This window comes from Apteryx mantelli, chromosome 8 (genome assembly GCF_036417845.1).
Source record: "Apteryx mantelli isolate bAptMan1 chromosome 8, bAptMan1.hap1, whole genome shotgun sequence".
Lineage (NCBI taxonomy): Eukaryota > Metazoa > Chordata > Aves > Apterygiformes > Apterygidae > Apteryx > Apteryx mantelli.
The window spans coordinates 35,592,670-35,610,935 of NC_089985.1; the positions used below are offsets into that span (position 1 = coordinate 35,592,670).

At 38.6% G+C, this 18,266-nt stretch overlaps 1 protein-coding gene across 1 annotated transcript in view; it reads right to left on the reverse strand.

The window, feature by feature from the left end:
- Positions 1 to 1,008: 1,008 nt before the first annotated feature.
- The window catches only part of TTC39A (tetratricopeptide repeat domain 39A), a 38,869-nt gene continuing 21,611 nt past the window's right edge, over positions 1,009 to 18,266 (reverse strand). The window contains exons 8-17 of the mRNA XM_013950600.2: positions 18,086 to 18,194; positions 17,055 to 17,122; positions 16,865 to 16,924; positions 15,933 to 16,094; positions 14,123 to 14,214; positions 12,930 to 13,050; positions 10,475 to 10,586; positions 7,618 to 7,732; positions 6,801 to 6,917; positions 1,009 to 2,915 (exon numbers count right to left, since the gene is read on the reverse strand). Of these exons, the coding sequence (XP_013806054.2) occupies positions 2,795 to 2,915; positions 6,801 to 6,917; positions 7,618 to 7,732; positions 10,475 to 10,586; positions 12,930 to 13,050; positions 14,123 to 14,214; positions 15,933 to 16,094; positions 16,865 to 16,924; positions 17,055 to 17,122; positions 18,086 to 18,194 (1,077 nt within the window). The 3' untranslated portion in view covers positions 1,009 to 2,794. The remainder of the gene's footprint in view (positions 2,916 to 6,800; positions 6,918 to 7,617; positions 7,733 to 10,474; positions 10,587 to 12,929; positions 13,051 to 14,122; positions 14,215 to 15,932; positions 16,095 to 16,864; positions 16,925 to 17,054; positions 17,123 to 18,085; positions 18,195 to 18,266) is intronic.

An 18,266-nucleotide genomic window follows, 5' to 3' on the forward strand; every position in this document is an offset into this window, starting at 1 on the left:
CTTCTGCAAATGAGCTACTGGCTATACCTACCTGAAGAAGTATTTACTCTTTGTGAATCTTAGGTCATGCTGAAAATCCTTGATTTTATTCCACTAGCATATCCCCTATTTTTTTTGGTAGGTGAATATACTGAACTCTAAAGCTGTTTGAGAACTTCTCCCACCAATTCTGCTTTCCCTAATTCATTGTACTTGGTAAGCCAGATTGATGAAGCCATTTACCACTCTGGAGAGCTCCTCCGGGAGGAACGCAGTAGCTTCAGTAAAAGCAACAGGAAGATTCTCCAGCCTGAGAGACAACCCCAGGACAGACCTTCCAGATATCGTTACATTATTTGCAGGCCAGACTGACACTGAATTTTTGCTTACCAGCCAGAGAAGAGCATCAAAATGAAGCACGCTCATGGACAGGGTGCAAGGGTGGGCCAGTCAAAAGAGAACATATCTAAAATCAAGGCTAATATACAGTGATCACATACCAGATCCTCCATTCCTCCTTCCGCAAGCAAGGTGTTGCTTTCCTTTAGGGAGTTCGGAATATTACAGTCTATGAGTCCTCGTTGCACCAGGAAGGTGACTCTCTCCTATTGGTTGGGAGCTGAAGAGTCAGAGTGAAAGGACAGACTACTCGATAATGGCTAACAACAAGGTTCTTAATGGAGATATCAAAGCTGGAGATCAGGTCCACGATATGACTGGTGTTTGTGCTGAACCAAAGATGACTAGGAAAGTCTTTGGATTTTCACCTCTGCAAAGCAGCAGGGAAGTTGATTGCATATTACACAGTATTTGTCCTTTGTGCAATGTAGTTGACAGCATAAGAGAAACTCGGATGTGGGCGAAATTTCAAAGAGTGTTTCAGTGGCCTTGTGAGATGAATCTACAGTCCCAAGGATTGTTCACTTTCTGCAAAGTACAAGATATGCTAATTTTCATGGCACTGCTTGCTCCAAAGATGTTTAGACCGCCAAAGTATTTGAAAAGGACACAACTGGAAGAAGAGGCGTTATATGCATGAAGTAGAACAAGAATCTTTTTTATTATATACAAAGAATGGCTGAATTTTTACACTTAAATTTTGATGCACAATACGTAAATAGTGTAATTGTTCGTACTGAATTTTATTTATGATCATCTGAACTGAGAAAGTCACTTCTTTAAAAAAAATGCATTCTTCATCTGTGATTTTAACTTGGGAAGACTTTTATGAAAGGTGTCTGTTTTTAAGACAATGCAAGTTCTCAGTGTTGAGGAACAGGCGGTTGTCTCCTTGCACATGAATTTGCATTATAAAACAATGTCATTTTCCTAGAGGAGGTAAAAGCAAAGTTACAAACTGTCAATTTTCTCTTCTGCTAGGAACAGTCACTTGAGAAAGAATATTCACTGTGAGATACATAGACAGGAATCTTCCTGACAAACATTTCCATTGGAAAAAAAGGGTTGTCAGAGGACCTCCCATCTCCATATATCAGAACAGGTCATGGGGAAGAATCTCCTTCAAAAGGGAGGTAGAAATCTGTCCCAAAGAAATCCAGGAGTAAAAGCATGGAGCTAGCCTTGAGAACAGTAAATACAGTGCAAATCTGTGTTACTGCTGGCTTTAGCAGTTTCGCAGAAAAGTAGCAATTCTATGGCAGACACCATTGGAAAGAGGAGCTAGCCCTTTGCTCTATCCTCAATCCCCCTCAAAGCACCTTCCTCACAGATTCCCCAAAAAATCAATAAAGATCAAAAAGAGTAAGTGTCCTCTTTTGTAAAAATGCAGAGCACTGCATCAAGAGAGCTTGCTCCAACCTAAACTTCCTAACAAGGAAATGTTGCCATACGATCTCTTTAAACATGGACATCTCGGCTAGGTAAGCCTAAGAACAATCATTTTAAGGAGCTGACTGTCACAGGAACTTTGTATTGTTGTACAGTGAGTGGCATATTGCTATTTCTTAAGTGATCTTCAAGGACTTGTGTTTTAAATATGATATAAATTCCAAATCATGTTCAGTCTAACAACAGAACTGGTTCCTAAGGTCCTCCCATTTTTAATCTTGTCAAAGAAGAAGTGATACAGTTTTATACTGTCATCTTCATTTGTTTTTTTTCTAAACTTCTTGGTAGACTGTAAATTATTCAGCCATTACAAATGACAGGCTTGACATGAAGATCAAATTAAAGAAAAAGCCAAGATACCCGCACAAGAGAGACCATTTTCTTCACCAGCAAATTTCTTACAGCAGCAAAATAAATGACTAGTAAAAGCTAGTAAAGAGAAGCTTTCTGTGCACAACTGGAAATGCCCAGGATTCAAAACCGCTCCCTGTTATGCTTCTTGCGCACTGAGATTTTCTCACACCATTTCAACTAAATAGGTACCTGGAAAAAGTGATGCTTCCTTTTCAACTGCTAGCAATATAAATTCAAATTAACATTTATAGCTAACACAGATTAAATCTGTGATCCTTAAAAGTTTTTTTCAATTGTTCTGCTTTATGTTCTAGCTTGCTTAGTAAATGTTGTGGACACCAGAAAAAAAGGCATACATGAGTGGAAGTGAATTACACAGATGTAAGTATTCAAAAAGCCACTTGTTAAAAAAAAATTTTTTTTTAAGGGTTACGGTTGGTTTGATTTTTTTTGCCATGTTGTTACATTAGATTAATGTTTTATGCATCACCTTTAAAATTTTAAATGATTTGGTTTCTCACTGACTTGAAAGAGAAGGAAAAACAATTTCTGAAGTATCAGTAGTTTTCTGCACCAAAGTTTGCAAACAAACAGGATGTCAAAGAAGAAAAAGTTACGACACTGCTGAGGCTCCGGAGTGCATTGGGTTTTCTGGGACGGATTTGGCTTGGTGCAGGGCAGCTTGAATTCGGAAATGTGTTCTTGTTTCCATGGAGTAATTCTTGTAGTTTTGTCTAAAACAAAAGCAGACCACTATGATGAATATATATATTTTAAACATTTTCAAGTTATCTCTATGTTACTGTTTTAAGCAAAACAACTGTAGACAGCAAAAAGCCTTTCTTCACAAGCTCCTTTGTTGCCTCCTCTAAAACACAGGCATGTGCTCCTAGACAAACAATGCAGCTCTTTGTTCTTTATTTGTAGTTCCACTGTCTGGCAATTACCAGGGAAAATATAGTTTAATAAGAAATTGAATCTGTTCCACTCAATCAAAGTATTGAGTCCATATTAAATATCCATAACATCCACTTAGTTTACATTCAGAAATTAGATTTTTGCCTCCCAAAGTATTACTGACAAATTTGAAAACAAACATTTTGGGGATTTTTTCCCTCATTTTAATAAGATAGTTAGTGTGTGCTAAGGGCAAGGATTTAACCACTTGGCAGCAGTGATATGGACCTTTGTTAGCTAGAGTATGGACAGGAATGAGACCGACAGCCACTGCTAACTGTTAAGCAGTATAGAATGAAAATTACAATGAATTAAGAATTTATTCACTTTCTAGATATATTAAAAAAGGGATGAAGACTTCAATTGCCTATATTTGGTACAGTGGTAACAGGAAAGACATACGTTTCAGTGATATTGTTTCTTCTGGATGCTTTCAACCATCTACCACTTATTTTCCAAATACACAATAAAAGAACTTAAGAAACATTTTAAAAGCAACATGTGGGGGAAAAGAATAAAGCTAAGACTTCCAAAGAAACTAAGGGAGCATCATTCTCAATCTGGAAGTTACTCTTAGATCATAAATGAGCCATCATTCCCTGATGTTAATCAACACAAGCAAACCAAATCTTGTATTTTTCAAGTGCTTCTGATACTGGAAAGGAGAGATGCTGCTGAAGTTCAGCAGATGCAAAGCCTGTTCAGCCATGCTATGCAGTCCTACTCACCCCCGTCCCTGTACTACCTACAAAACACTCCCAAGAAGAGACGAATGTTGAACTCATCTTAATTCAGCAGACACATTTCAAGGACAGAGAGAAAAAATGAGAAAGAGAGAGAGAGAAGTCCTGAACCTGAAGAGAGAAACCCCTTGTCTCCATCCTGTGGTTGTCAAAGATGTGTTACAGGAGCACCGCTGTATCATGTGAGCGGGGAATAAGGCCAGATGATCGGCTGCCCTGGAAACTTGGAAAGAGAAAGAGGGTGCACGCAAGACTCCACACAGATTTTCAAGGAGCAGTACGCCAGCCCAGGGAAAGACTGGCAGGAAAAAAAGGAATTTCTTCCTTCCCCCACAAACACCTAGTGGCTGGCTCAGCGGTGTCATCTGCCTATAGCCTCCAGTAGCTAAGTTATGTTCTAAAGAGCCTTTGAAGAAAGTGTAGACTTTCTAGGAATGAACATTTCAACTCTTGTAGGACAGATGCAGGATCTAGACACCAATGGTTGTAAGACTTTCCTAATTTTCTTTTAGCAGAATTTGCCATTTTTCCCCTACAGAAACATAACATCAAGTATTAAACAATCCGTATATTTTAAAAGCATTTCGGTTCAAAATTCATAATTTAAATCAAGCATGAAAACATGGTATCTGCCCCATGGCAGTCTCTTTGTGGAAAAGGAGGAATTCCACAGCCATCCTTCATCAGCTTATAATATTATGCACGCAGCACTCAAGAAGCTGGCTGAATAGAGGAAATGAACAGATTGTCCTCTACGCTGATCTGAAACTCTTTGGAGTTTTTGCTTTAAATTAAGTAGACTTTGTCAAGAAAAAATAAAAACCACCATTTGTTTTTCTCATCAGTTGGCTGACATTCTTGCTTGTAGCTTATGGTAATACAAATGGAAATGATTCTGTGCATGATCAAGACAAAACTGTTTATCATCTCATTCCACCCTTTCTCCTAGAGCTGAAGCATTGAAGCCAGCAGTAGTATATGGAGTCAGCTCAAGCAAATCAAGCGTCATCCACAAGCAGAGTGCTCATCTCCACTCTGGCCAATGGCAAACCTAATTCTGCATTCCCGAAACCCACCATGGACAACACGTTCTCCCTCTAGGGGCTAAAAAGAAAATCAGCATTTTAAGCTGAACGCTTAGAAATACCCGTGCATTCGGAGTTAAACCTTCGCTAATCCCGATATTGCTGCTGCGGCTGTGTCTGATGATTTGTAGAAGGTAAAAGTGCCCTCTCCTGACAGACATAGCATATTCTCTCGACTTACTGATACTACCTGTGAGTTGAACAGCTTTAGTTTGGAATAAAAAATGAGTTTGGACAGTATATGAAGGACTGCTAAGGATACCGTGGTACACAAAGGTCTACTCTGAAATTAAGGTTGAAGTTAGAGTCCCACCACAGGTGCCTACATTGCAGAAAGGCCACATGGACCCAAATCATGTTGGTACTGTGAAATACTGGCACTTCTAATCAAGTATAACAGCCACAGGTGACCATTTAGGGACTGCATTTTTTATAACTGATTGAAACAAGACTTCTATATTTTGCATATAATTTCAGTTTCCATGGGTTCTTTGAGCATGGCACACCTGTGTATGAGTTTTTCATACATTGGGTAACAACATACTTAAAGCAGCTATCTGTTGTGTTCCTCTTCAAGCTTGACTTCCACCCTTGAAGGGGTCTGTGCGCTGAGCCACAGAGCGACAAGTGGGAATGCGAATGGCTCAGCATGAAGTGATAAAAGGACTAGACAGAACGAGAAGTCCTGAATTATTAATTTCTAGGCCTCTTTTAAGATAGATTTGAACAAAGAAAATGAGAACAGAAGGAAATGTGTGCTTTGAGGAATGTGAAACTGAGTGAAACACTTTCCAATGCATTTTCTAACAAAATTTTTGCTATTGTTAATATCTTCCATGAGTCTACAGAGTCCAGGCTCACAAGCATAGAAGATTAAGAACTGCAATGTTTCAATTTTTGTGTTGACAGGCTTTTGGCATAATCTTTAGCAGACTGATTCACCACTCTTCCTTGCATAGTGGACTGATGTGGACAAAAACCTCAACACAAAAACACTATCTGACCTCTCTGAAGCTTGGGGCCAGACATCAGTTTTGCAGCCACTCACACCTGCAGCAGTGGTGGATTTGACCCTGTGCATTGAAACGTGCAGACATCTGGAATCATTCAGTACTCAGGCAGAGATACGGACAACCCTGCTTGGACAGGATGCTTGAAAGGTGGTTTGGTTTCGATAGTTCCCCCCCAAGAAATTTTGGCTCAGCAGAGAAGCTAAGAGTGAGACCGAGGCACAAATATATTTTGTTAGTTCTACAATAAAGGACATACGTGATCAAGTCCAACTATTCCTGATAAACTTACTTTGACAGAAAAATCAATCACACAACACAAATACCAAAGGCAGGTGGTTCAGCTGTATTCCAGATGCAGATAAAACAATGAAGCAAAGATACTAAATGCAACCTGAAGAGTTATCTTTAAATGTATTTCATCAAATAGAATTAAACAGCACTGTTAGCCATCAATTTGAGTAATGCTATTTCAACCATAACACGGAGTTTTGATTTCATTTAATGCATCTTTTATGAAAAAGTAAGGAGCCTACAAAGATTATTTAATTTTGTCATACATGGATTATTTCTCATGGAAGCCCTTGACAGTTATATTAAGATCTTTAAAATTACTTTTTCTCCTACAGGAATGGATGGATAGCCATAGACTGAATAATCAGATAGTGTCTACCATTAAAAAGGCCCCAGTCAAAACGAGGGATTTCAGTGAATAAACAAACAATGAGTTCCCATAGTATTAATCAAATGGTTTTGCTTCTTGCTTTTCAGTAAAATACCATACTGACCCATCAGACATCAGCACAGGCTTTTCACTTGCTTACTTTGCTCTTTCCAGTAGTTTTATTGCTTCTTCTCTTCTTCCCTGGTCCAGGTACAGTACTGCAAGCTCCAGCAAAGCATTTGGAATTAGATAATGGTCGTATTTTATCTTCTTCTCACTGCATTGGAAAAGAAATAGCATCAAGATCTTGAAATGATATACCGTTTCCTTCATTTAACAGCTCCAAACACAAATAAATAAGAGATTAGCTAAGATCTGAAGGAGTAATCAATCTCTGTTACAACACTCGTCATGTTCTCTATCCAAAACTACCTTCCAGGTTATTAAATGTGTATTTTGCATAACCATGCTGCACAGTATGTTATTTCTCAGGATTATAAAACATCGCCCTTATTATCAGGGAAGAATTAGAAAAGGTGACAATATTATGAGCCCTATCCATGTGAACTGACAAAAAGAGATGCCTTTCACTGCATGAGGTAGAGAAGTTCCAAGTACAACTGTGCTGCCATCTGTCTCTGCAGACTGCGTTTGGCTCTTTGGGCATAGCTTCTTCAGGACTGATAAGGTGGTGTGGGGAAGCACTGGTATCTCACAGATTTTATGCATGTATAGTCCCCCAAAATGAGAAAATATCCCAGTAAAGACTGCAGATTTGCAATCCTTCTTTCTTATATGCCTAACACCACCAGCAATTAAAATTGTGATCCCTTGACATCAAAGCAAGTGAAATAAATAGTAAAGATTCTGTAGTCCTCTCCCTTCTATTCATAACAATGTTTCATCTGCCCTTGCTTAAAATGAAGAGTTACTGAGAAATTCAGGAGTTCTCCTGTATGCCAGCTATGAAAACTTACTTTAAATGGATGTAAGTAAAATGATCTTCTGCCTCTGAGATCTTGCCCAAATGCTTGAGGCATAAACCCTTTAACAGTTTTATCACGCACTGGTCATCTGCTAGTAACTCTGTAGCTGCAAGGTGAAGGAAATTATGAGATGGCACATTTTAGAAAACTGTTTAGAGCATTGGAGATTTTCCTACCTGCAGGGAAACTTTTACACAGGTAGGTATGAGTATGATTTATTTACCGGAAGGCAGGACAGAAGGAACCAACTGGTTCATTTAATTCATTTAGTGCCATTTTCTGCTATCACAAACACGCATCATCGTTTTCATAAACCGATCAAACTTTGTCTAAAAATTGTTGAACTGTTCTGTCCCCACCGCCCCAACTGAAAGGCAATTCCACAATCTTATTGTTCTGACACCTAAAAACTCTTAAAGTTTCTACTTTGGAAATACTGAGGTCCAATTTATAATCTTTCAACTTTGTCTTCACTGTTCTTTAGTAAATACAGCTCTTCTCCCTCCTTGACTTTTAGCCACATGATCTGTTCATAGGGAACATTTTTATCAATTCTTCACCTTTTGCTAAAGAAAATACGCCTAACTTTGCTGGCTACAGTTAACATTCCCTCATTTTCCTACAGTACCTTCTTTTCACCTGTTTCACTTTGAGTTTGTCCTTCTAGCCATGATTGCCCAGAATTACATATGCTAGGTCTTAACAGTGCCTAGCCCAAAGTCATCACTAATACCCCTTCTCTATCAGGAAAATTTTGCATGGTACATTTTGAAAACATCTGTGTAATAACTTCTCCACATTGGCAGCTTAGTTTTAAATTTATAAGCAAAGCTCATTTCCAACTCATGAAATACTAACTATTAAGAATTTCTGCAAAATGTGTAATACCGCATTTTGGCTTCTTGAATTTCACCCTGTTTCTATTACTGCATTCCTCAAGGTCACACAGTTCTTCCTCTGTCGCTCCAGCTGATTAAATGCTGGCACCCACAGCATGAAACAGTCGCTCCCCTTTGGGGTATGCAGTTAGAGGCCTTGATCTTACAGTTGGATATGCACTGAAAAACTCCTGCACCTACAGCAATACACACAGTCACTTCTATTGCTAAGTCCTACAGAGAAATCTACTATACCATCTATGTATATCTCCAAAGCAAAACCCAGGGAAGATGACCAATGACTATTCAGAAAACAAACTTAGAAGGAATGGGGAAGAGAGCAAAAGTCGACACACAAAGTATGTCCACAGCCAGATGGCTCAGGGCCACAAAAAAGTTTTCCTTATTTCATTAGAAGAATAAAAAGCAGATCAATTGTTCCTTCTGGCCAACTTTTCTATGAACACAATCACATGCATATATTTTCTCTACTTTTAACACATCCTGGACAAACTGCCCTGGATTATATAAACAAACATTTAGGGATCTATCCTAGATATAATTATGTATATCAGATTTATATTTCTAGATGTATTTCCAATAACTGACTTCCTTTGACTCCTTATACTGTATAACACTAATCATACGCACATTTTCAGGCTTGTAATTTTATAGCATTAGATTCTTGCATTAAGAATCTAACAATAAGACAGAGGACAATATTTGAAAAGACAAGAAAATACAATAGTAAAACCTCAAACGCTGTCAGGAAAGCTCAAGGAAAGCATGATGCCTGAAAACAGCAAGTCACTACTTGAAACTGGTAATACTTTAAATTGTTGATGTCTTTAAAATATATCACACTTTTTGACCACAGGTCCTCACAGCGTTTTACAAAGATGAATCAACCTCAAAAAATCCCTGCAAAAAGTTAGCCAGCCTTATTCACAAAACAGGAAAAGAAGAAACAGAGTAATAAATCACTTATCTAAAATAATGTAGCCAAACGAGAAGGTGAAAGAAGGCTTTGTGAAAAGCCTTCCAACATGTCACCTTCACTGCAAATACTTCTCTCCTGTCTTTTTCAAGGATTTAAAAAGGAGACAGCTTTAGCCCCTCTTTCGAGCAACATCTTCAACTCTAAACGAACACCTGTGTAACACCCGGAATATGCACAGGAAGACTGCAATGCAGTGATTTAACCTACACTCCTTTGTCACGATGGGCTCGATCCTTTTGCAGGAAGGTAGTATATAAGATCACATATTTAGTAGGAGGAAACACTGTGAGGAAGGCTGTGAACTCCCCTATGGGAGTGTGGTTGCACTCCCATAGGAGCTGGGAAAGATTGGCAAGAAATTAACAGCAGTTAGCTCTCTCACGGATGGCTAACTACCAGACTGACAGATGTGGCAGCAGAGCCTGTTCTAGTTCCATACAATCCCCCTTCTTGTGCTCATTCGTCATACAAAGGAAGCCCATCCTGATGTCCTAGCTTTCTACAGCATACTGTTGACGTACAAATACCATTCAGCCTTCCAAGGTCTTGTCCTAAGTCGACAGCATTTTTAAAACAAGGCTGATACTTTGTCTCCTTTCATTTATCCTTCAGAACTGAAATACAGTCTCTGAGGATAACAAAACTTTCTGGTCCAAGTAATCAAGTCAATGCATATGCTAATTTTGATCTTTTAAAATTAACAGATATAGCAAAATAAACAAGCCTTTAATATATGTCATAGACTATTCTTCTCACCTATCTGCAGATGTAAAACAGTTTGTTACCATTATAAGTTATTGCTATACTGAAAGACGAAAATTATTCCCATCTGCATTAACAGTTTATGGTTTCATTATTTGCCTTCTGCCTACGATCAGATTAACTTTACTAATGAGACTTTCTTTATACACAGATAGTATCTTCAGCTATCCCATTGTAAAATACCTGCTTAAACCATATCGCTGTTTACCTGAACTTCTTGCCAATGCTGTTTCTGCTTCAATTAAAGTCTCTAACATTCCTTCTGTTAAGTCTGGGCATTTTCCAATTACAGCATAGCCATTCCAGATATACATCATTTCCTAGGGTCAGGGAGAGAAGACAGCATTGTTAATTATGGTACTGGATAAATTCAGATATCAGGTACTTCAGCTTATCTCTATCCATGGTGAGAAATTTGCAGATTCCTTAACTAGAAACTCAGTTTGTCAATACATATTTTCATTGTAACTGAAAACTAGTTACACTCATTTTCAGAGTAAAAGTTAGTCCTGGAAAACTCCTAAAGGGCCACTTACTTCACATGACAAAGAGGATTGCTCGAGTAGAACACTAACTCGCTTATAAATAAAGGCCAATACCAACATGAAAAACAGACTTAAAACCCAAATGCCTCATGGATAAATGTCCTTTGAATAAGGCCTCCTCTTGTTTTTCAGTTCTAACCTAACCAGGTCTGTAATAAATACAAATAAATTATAATACATTGCTTCCATAGAAACTATGAAATCTCAGAATTTCAAAACAAACCAACCAACCATCAAACAAAACCCTCCAACAATCTTTAAGCCAAACTTTAAACCAACCTACAGAATTTCTAGAGCAGAATTGTAAACCTCTATTAAATTTTTCAGGTTTGTTTGAAGTTCCCTCAAAAAACAACTTTTTTGTATTCTGTATACTGTAAATGTTTTTCAGAGTAAATGCTATTAAAAGCTATTGGTTTAATTCCTATTTGTTATTGGGGATTCTCCCTCAGAATGCCTCACCAGACCAAATGTGTTAAAGTGCCCATTACTACTGGCACTCACAAAGTTAAAGATGGAAACAGTATAGAGACCTACTACAGGTCCTCATGACATGTGTTTTTGTTTGTTTGTCTTATAAGACCTGGTCTGTATTTGATAATTTAAAGCTTTTCTATAAAGTTCCTGTACAGAATAACTGAGTTCTGGAGCTATAGGACCGAAAGGTGTCAGGATAGAATAGACAAAACAGTGTTTTAACTCCAGTCATGTTTTCCTTCACAATCTGATCTGGAAAATCTGTGTTGTATCTCATGTAGATTTGGTAACATGGCTTAGACATAGAAGTACTCAAACTACATTTATTCTAGGCTAAATATTTGAGTTGAGACCTCCCTCCTCTCAGCAAGTCCATTCACAGTGAAAGGAAAAACCTGAGAAGTAACAGCTCAGTTAAGACTCTGCACCCCAATTCCACACATCCTCAGTGTGTTTTTAACTGTTCAGCTGCGGCATCTGCTGCCTCTGCAATGCAACTGCAGCAGAAGCAAAGCCGGCGCAGTGCCCCCAGCGCACCACGGAAAGCCTTTAGCAGAGAAAGCTGCTCCGCCAGCAATCCCATTGCAACAGCCCGACCAAAACCCAGGCGTGCACGTTTCTCACTCGCCACAATTTCTGAAACCTGAAAGGCAAATCAAGGTAACCTGATTATTTCTCTCATTTCAGTCTTAAGAACTTAGTGGAAAGTGGCCTCTAGTGAATATCCATGCTATGCTGTAATTCATCCACAAGAGACTACATTTCTGTAAGAAGCACTGTGTCACATACCCAGCTTGTGGGCTAAGAAATCACTACTCACTGGCATCTCCAAGAAGCTCTCCTTGTTCCGGCATTTTCTTAAAGAGTATACACTATTATCCATCTGTTTCTCAAACACAACCGCTCAAAGCACTGCAAATGTTAACTCCATTGCACTTGGCAAACCTGTGGAGCCAAAATCTTTTCATGTTCTTTTACCCATTCTTTGGGGACAGATTTTTGTAAATGCTACGTACTAGGCAAAAGGGCACCTTATGAAGTGGTTTTTACCTGGCCATGGGGAATCTCCCAGCACTACAGGCACAAAAATCAATCAATGGAATAGCTTTCTGGATTGGCCAAAAAGAATTGGCTGTATTTCATCCTGCCACCCATGAGGTGCTCTGGAGAGCGCCAAATTGCAAACACGCAGGGGTATGTAAGCAGATGCTTACATGCAGTCCCCTAGTTCTTGCACTGTTTCCTTGATTTTTTTCCCCCTCTCTTGTACCTTAAGGTCTTCATTTAGTAGCCTCAGTAAATGACATACATGACAGAAGAGACCCAAGGCAATGTTCCTCAAAAGGTAATCAATGAAAGCTGTTAAAGGCATGTTAGTCTAAAGCTGGAATCATGGGTTACACACGCAACACATTTGCGTGTGACAAACAGCTGGCTTAGTTCCCTGTGGCTGATGCATGCCCCAGTTTTACAACATTCCTTGCATTCATTTGGCTTTGTTTTGGGAACATTCCAGTCTCCTGCAGAGGTTTTACCTTAGAAACATGGAAAGATACTATTATAATAATCTCATTTTCATTTCCATTTTATAAGTTAAAGAAAAATTACAATAATGGAGAGGGAGGAATATTTCTAACTTACCAAAGGTGGAACTGGCAAAGGAATAGGATTTGAAGAAAGGTATCGTCGAGCTTTACGAATGGCAAACTTTTCCGTAGGCAGTGATTTCCCTGCAATTTTCAGTTTCAAACTGGGAACGCTTCTGAAGGTTAAAAAGAAAATGAAAATAATTTTTATTCTATGAACCTCTGGGGAAAAAACATTCAAATAAAAAAAAAAAAATCAAACTGAAGAGAGTTTATAAAAGCTGTTACACACTGAATTATTGCTATGTCTGGGGAAGCAGGGCAATGCATATTCATCAAAGCTGCCTTTATGCAGGGGAAGCATCTCTCTTTAGGCTTCCTCTCTAATCAAGGAGGAGAAAGAGGGATGCTTCCCCCCTGCAGTGAATAAATTAGGTGATGAGCCTAAATTATTATAACTCTGCACTGACATGCAGCAAGGCCCATGTCTTTCACAGACTGAGGAAGAGACAAGCTAGATTTTGTTAGTCTTACTCCCATTCTCCCAAAGACTAAACTAACTCACTTCATAATGGACCCCAAATCCAATGAAATCTGCTTGTAATGATTAGATAAAATATGAAAGGCTTGAAAAGTATCAATATATTGTAAGTACATAAAAAGTGATATTTAAGTTTTATAGAAAATTTTTCAAAAAACAAATTAATTGGTTTTCTTCGGCCCAACAAAATTCAGGTATTTTTGAGCTTAAACATTACAACTAGATTTAATTTATTGTGTCAATAGCACATATATTCACTTGCACTTTTAACCAATTCATATTCCTCTCAGATACAAAACTCAAGAATCAAATTGTATTGATGTTGTCTCCAATAGTTGTTATAGGAGGCACACATTTTGTAGCACGATCTATTTAAGGTTTTGAGATTGTACATCACATTGATTAAAGGAAACAACTGAAAAAGCATGTGAACGTTACATACAACAGCAGCAGCCACTGTATGGCTGATAAAACTAATATCCTGCCTCCAAAGTATTTCTAGATCAGGAGAAAACTGCTGTCTCAATTCAGGATCCACATAAATCTAAAGGGAAAGTTTCACTCCCCAATTACTTACCAATTCAAATGCTATTTGTACAGATCTTCCTAACTGCACAATGAGTAATTTTCCCTCTCTTCCCTTGACACTGTGGCTTGAAAGGATAAGAAATTGATTACTGTCAGAACTGGGAATTAGTAAATTTTACCTAAATAATTCAACTTCATTATCTCCAAAAGGACTGCAGTCATCTGGACCAAACATACTGAGGTAGGCAGCTTTCATGTAAATGTAGGTAGCCTGCAAATGCAATCAAGAATACCTGTACAGTAAAATGAATTTACATCATCACCATTATTGACGTAAAGAACAAAACAGCAACAAAGAGGAAGACATTGCTGCTTTTGCTTGTCAGCAGAAGTAATTCTACAAAATTTTAGGCAGAAAATCTGCTTTCAAACACTGGTTCCAGTATTTCAAAAAGGGGAGAAGAGCAAATGATGAGTTTTGGGGTTTTTTTTAAACCATGTATGCCTTTATTTTCTTTGTACCAGTTTCTGTTCACATTCCAAGAACAACTGTACAATTAAATGTCATACTTGTGTAAAGTGAATTTTTTATTACCCTCAAGAATATACACTAGAAAACTTATGAAAAGGTCATGCTCAGAGAAGAAAATAATATCATATGGTCTACATGTTCAGTCACAACTTGGTAGCATATCTCAAATATCAAGCCCTAGAGAACATCAGCTGGTTTTTAAAGGGCTTCAAGACTTCAGATTATGAAATGTACTGATCTCATAGGGATTCCCGAGCAATCATATATTCAGAAACCAAGAAAGAAAAGCAGCAGAGGACATGACAATATTTCAGTAGTTGAGAATAAGAGTTGGTGAATTCCCGAGTACTGATTTAAGGACTATACAGTATCTGTAAGTTTCAAGAGTTTTCAAGAGCATATTTTAAGATGTGGTTGCTTATTTAAACAGAATCCAACAGTCCATATGTGTGGCCATCATTCACTTATTTGTTATTATTTTGCCCCTATCATATTGCACTGTAGGTTACCTATTAATAAAGAAACAGAGATGCTTCCTAACCCCCCTGAAATATACTATAAAACTCTACACGCATTTTAAAAGGACATACATGTTAATATTAATACTACAGTGTTTCAGGTTATTAAAGCTCTTAGTTAAGTAGGGCTCCCCTCCTAGACAACAGTTCCGTAGAACTACTCAGACTAATGCATCTGGGTATCCTACGGCCCAATGCAATGCTGGAATCCTCTGGGGTATAAGGAGTTTATACTGCAATTTTTAACCTAAGTGGAAGCACTGCAAGAGTTTCTCTCACCTGGCTGTTTTGAGCTTTTGTCAATTTTGGTTGCACTTGGCCAATACATCCAGTATGTAATAGAATAAACAGACAGAGACACCTCTCCCCCCACCACACACACACTGTGATCACACTAAGAAGAAACAACCCCCCCCCCCAAAAAAAACAAAACCCCACCCCCAGACCCTTCTGACAGATTTCCCTGGGGCTCAGGTGAAGATGGAGGAAAGAAAGCTACCAGGGTTCTGGATGAGAAAACTTCTCCCTTTCAGATGCACAAGGCAAGGTACCTCTTCTAATTTCATTTATTACCTTAGAGGCACCATCGGGGCTAGCTTCACTCACCACCAAAAGAGCTCATATCCATAAATGGCAACTTGCCACTAATTGCAGTGTTTTGGCTAAAGGACCAATCAATCCGCAACAGAGCATCTTCAACAGTCTGCTCTTCAACCACCAACCAGGCCCCAAACATACCTGTTTTCTCAGAAACTGTTCAGATTTGAATGTTTGCACTTTACATTGTTTTGTAAAAGCTAGAGCAGACCAGGTTTTGTTTTACAATCTTCACTCAGTTCAAAGCTATAAAAAGTCAAGTCAATCCGACTGAAAGTTAACAGATACTACAGGGCCTTCTACCCTTTGTTAAATATTTTGTTACTGTTCCACTTAACTTACCTTCGACCAAGTGTTTTCTTTGCTTAGCAGGTCTGCATAAAAGAAGGCCATCTTCCACTGGCGCTTGTAGGTGAAGCACCACATGAGCTCCCAGTAACACATGTGATGAAACTGCTTCCAGTATTGCTGAGCCTCGCAACATTCTTCATACCTATTAACAGCCTGAACAAAGAGAATTCCAAACACAACCTTCATCACCCGTGAGCGCACATACACCAGCACTGTGACAGACACTGGGACTCCATGGTCTGTCTCCATGGCTCATGCAGCTTCCAAAATAATCAGAGCCCAATACGCCCCCAAATCATGTCTGTTGGCTTCACGTAATCGGATGAGACCCATGGCTCCACAGTCATCCTGGTGTTATCGAGTTTACCCCTACAACAGAGCTCCCCATTTTTGGAAGTTGCATCCAATCCTAAGTACAGGAAAAATGAGTGTTTGTTCCTAGAGGAATTAGGAAACTAAAGTCAGAGGAAAAATACTCAGCTGACTTTTATTGTCATAGCTTCAAAGACTTCAAGAGAGCTACAGCACTGCACACCAGCTGGTTCTCTGTCTCAAAGTATTTTGGACATGTATTCTTCACCTCTCTAATTCCTTTAAGTCTTATGTGACTCTCCATCCAGACTGAAGGCAAAGGAATACCACTGGATGTTATTAAAGGCACCACTCACTTCAGGATAGAGAAGTCAATGAAAAAAACGTGTCATTAATACTGGAGGATTAAGTTACCACCAAAAATTGAGAAGGGTAGAAAAAGCAGCTGGTCAAACTGTTCAAAATTGTTTTCAAAATTTCTATTTGTAATTCAAAAATTACAGATAAGCCAAAGCCACAAGACACACTAACCAAAAAGGAAACATTTTTCTTGGAGGAGTTTTTCCAAAGCTTTCAAGACTTATTTTTCCAAGAGCAAAAGGATGACTTACCGCATCAATATTACCCTTTAGCGTTTCTATCCTGCCTGCAAAAAACAGGAATATGGCTCCCTGTAATAAATAATAATAAAAATATAAGTATTTTATAACAATTTTCAGGCTGATCATACAGTCTAGTTCTTTGTTATTTGGCAGGGAAACACTAAACAGTCATATCAAACTAAATTATGATTCATTTTACCTTTGGATAGCGAGCCAAGTAAGGCTTAAGTAGTCTTTCTGCCTCTTCAACATTTCCTTTTCCTGTCCCTAGATTGCATAAAAAATGCAAGTGATAAAAATAGTCAGAAAAAAAAGAAGTACAGGAAGGAACAGTACTGATTAGCCATCCTCACCTGGCCAACACATAAATTCCTCTCTCTAATAGCAGTGAGGCAAAAATACAGGTTGGTGCTGCACTAGTCAGGCATAAAGGAAAGAAACACAAGGGGGCTTCCACAGGTGCACTTCCAAAATGTTGACAGCAGTTCTGAGTTGCCAGAAACAACCCCTTTCCCTGCATTACATCCTTAGGTCTTTTCCAATTCTAAATCTTGGGCTAGAGAGAGAAGAAAATGGAGATCAGGTAGGATTTTGGCCTGACAGTGTTGCTCAGCTAACAAGGAGACACAGGATATCTACCTTGTGCCATGGCAACCCTGTTAAAAAGCAAAACATGAGGACCAGTATGGGATGGAGTAAGGATCCACTGGGCAACAGTGAATGACTTCCACTGCTGTGAAGAGCCAACATTCAGGAAGATCCTGACAATGTTGTACTTGGGAACTTGAAAACTCGCTATGCGTAGACCAACAGATTTTGTAGAACGCTCTAAGAGTAGATGACAGGGAAGAGTATTCCTTCCATGGGAGGAATACTCCCAAAAAAGACAGGGATGAAAAATAAACATGAGCAAAGTATTCAGAAAGTCATCATTTATAACCATTATTTTTAACATAATGCATCTGACTAGAGAAAATAGATTTAGTTCTCATGACTTATTTTGCTATCCCCATCTCCTCCCTTCTTCTGTATTAAACCAAATTCTATCTTGAAGATTAAGACACTCTCTTCACTTATAATCACTGTTGTAAAATCATTCACAAATGAGTTATATTTAATCTGGTCCTGAACAAACAATTCACCAACAGACAGGTGATGGAATCACCTTTTTTTCCCTTCTGTGTCCCACAAGAACTAATCAAATCCAAGAGTTATTATAAACAATCTTACCTAACACAAAGGTCATGAAAGTATGATAGCAAAGCAACAGCATGGTACACAGCACCGACCTAAAGCTGTATGATGATGCTCCTTCTTGAAGCTGCAGCAGACCATGCTCCTGTGCAAACAGACATGTGGAGGACAAAGTATTGAATAATAACCAAACTTGTATTTTGCTAGTTGGATAACT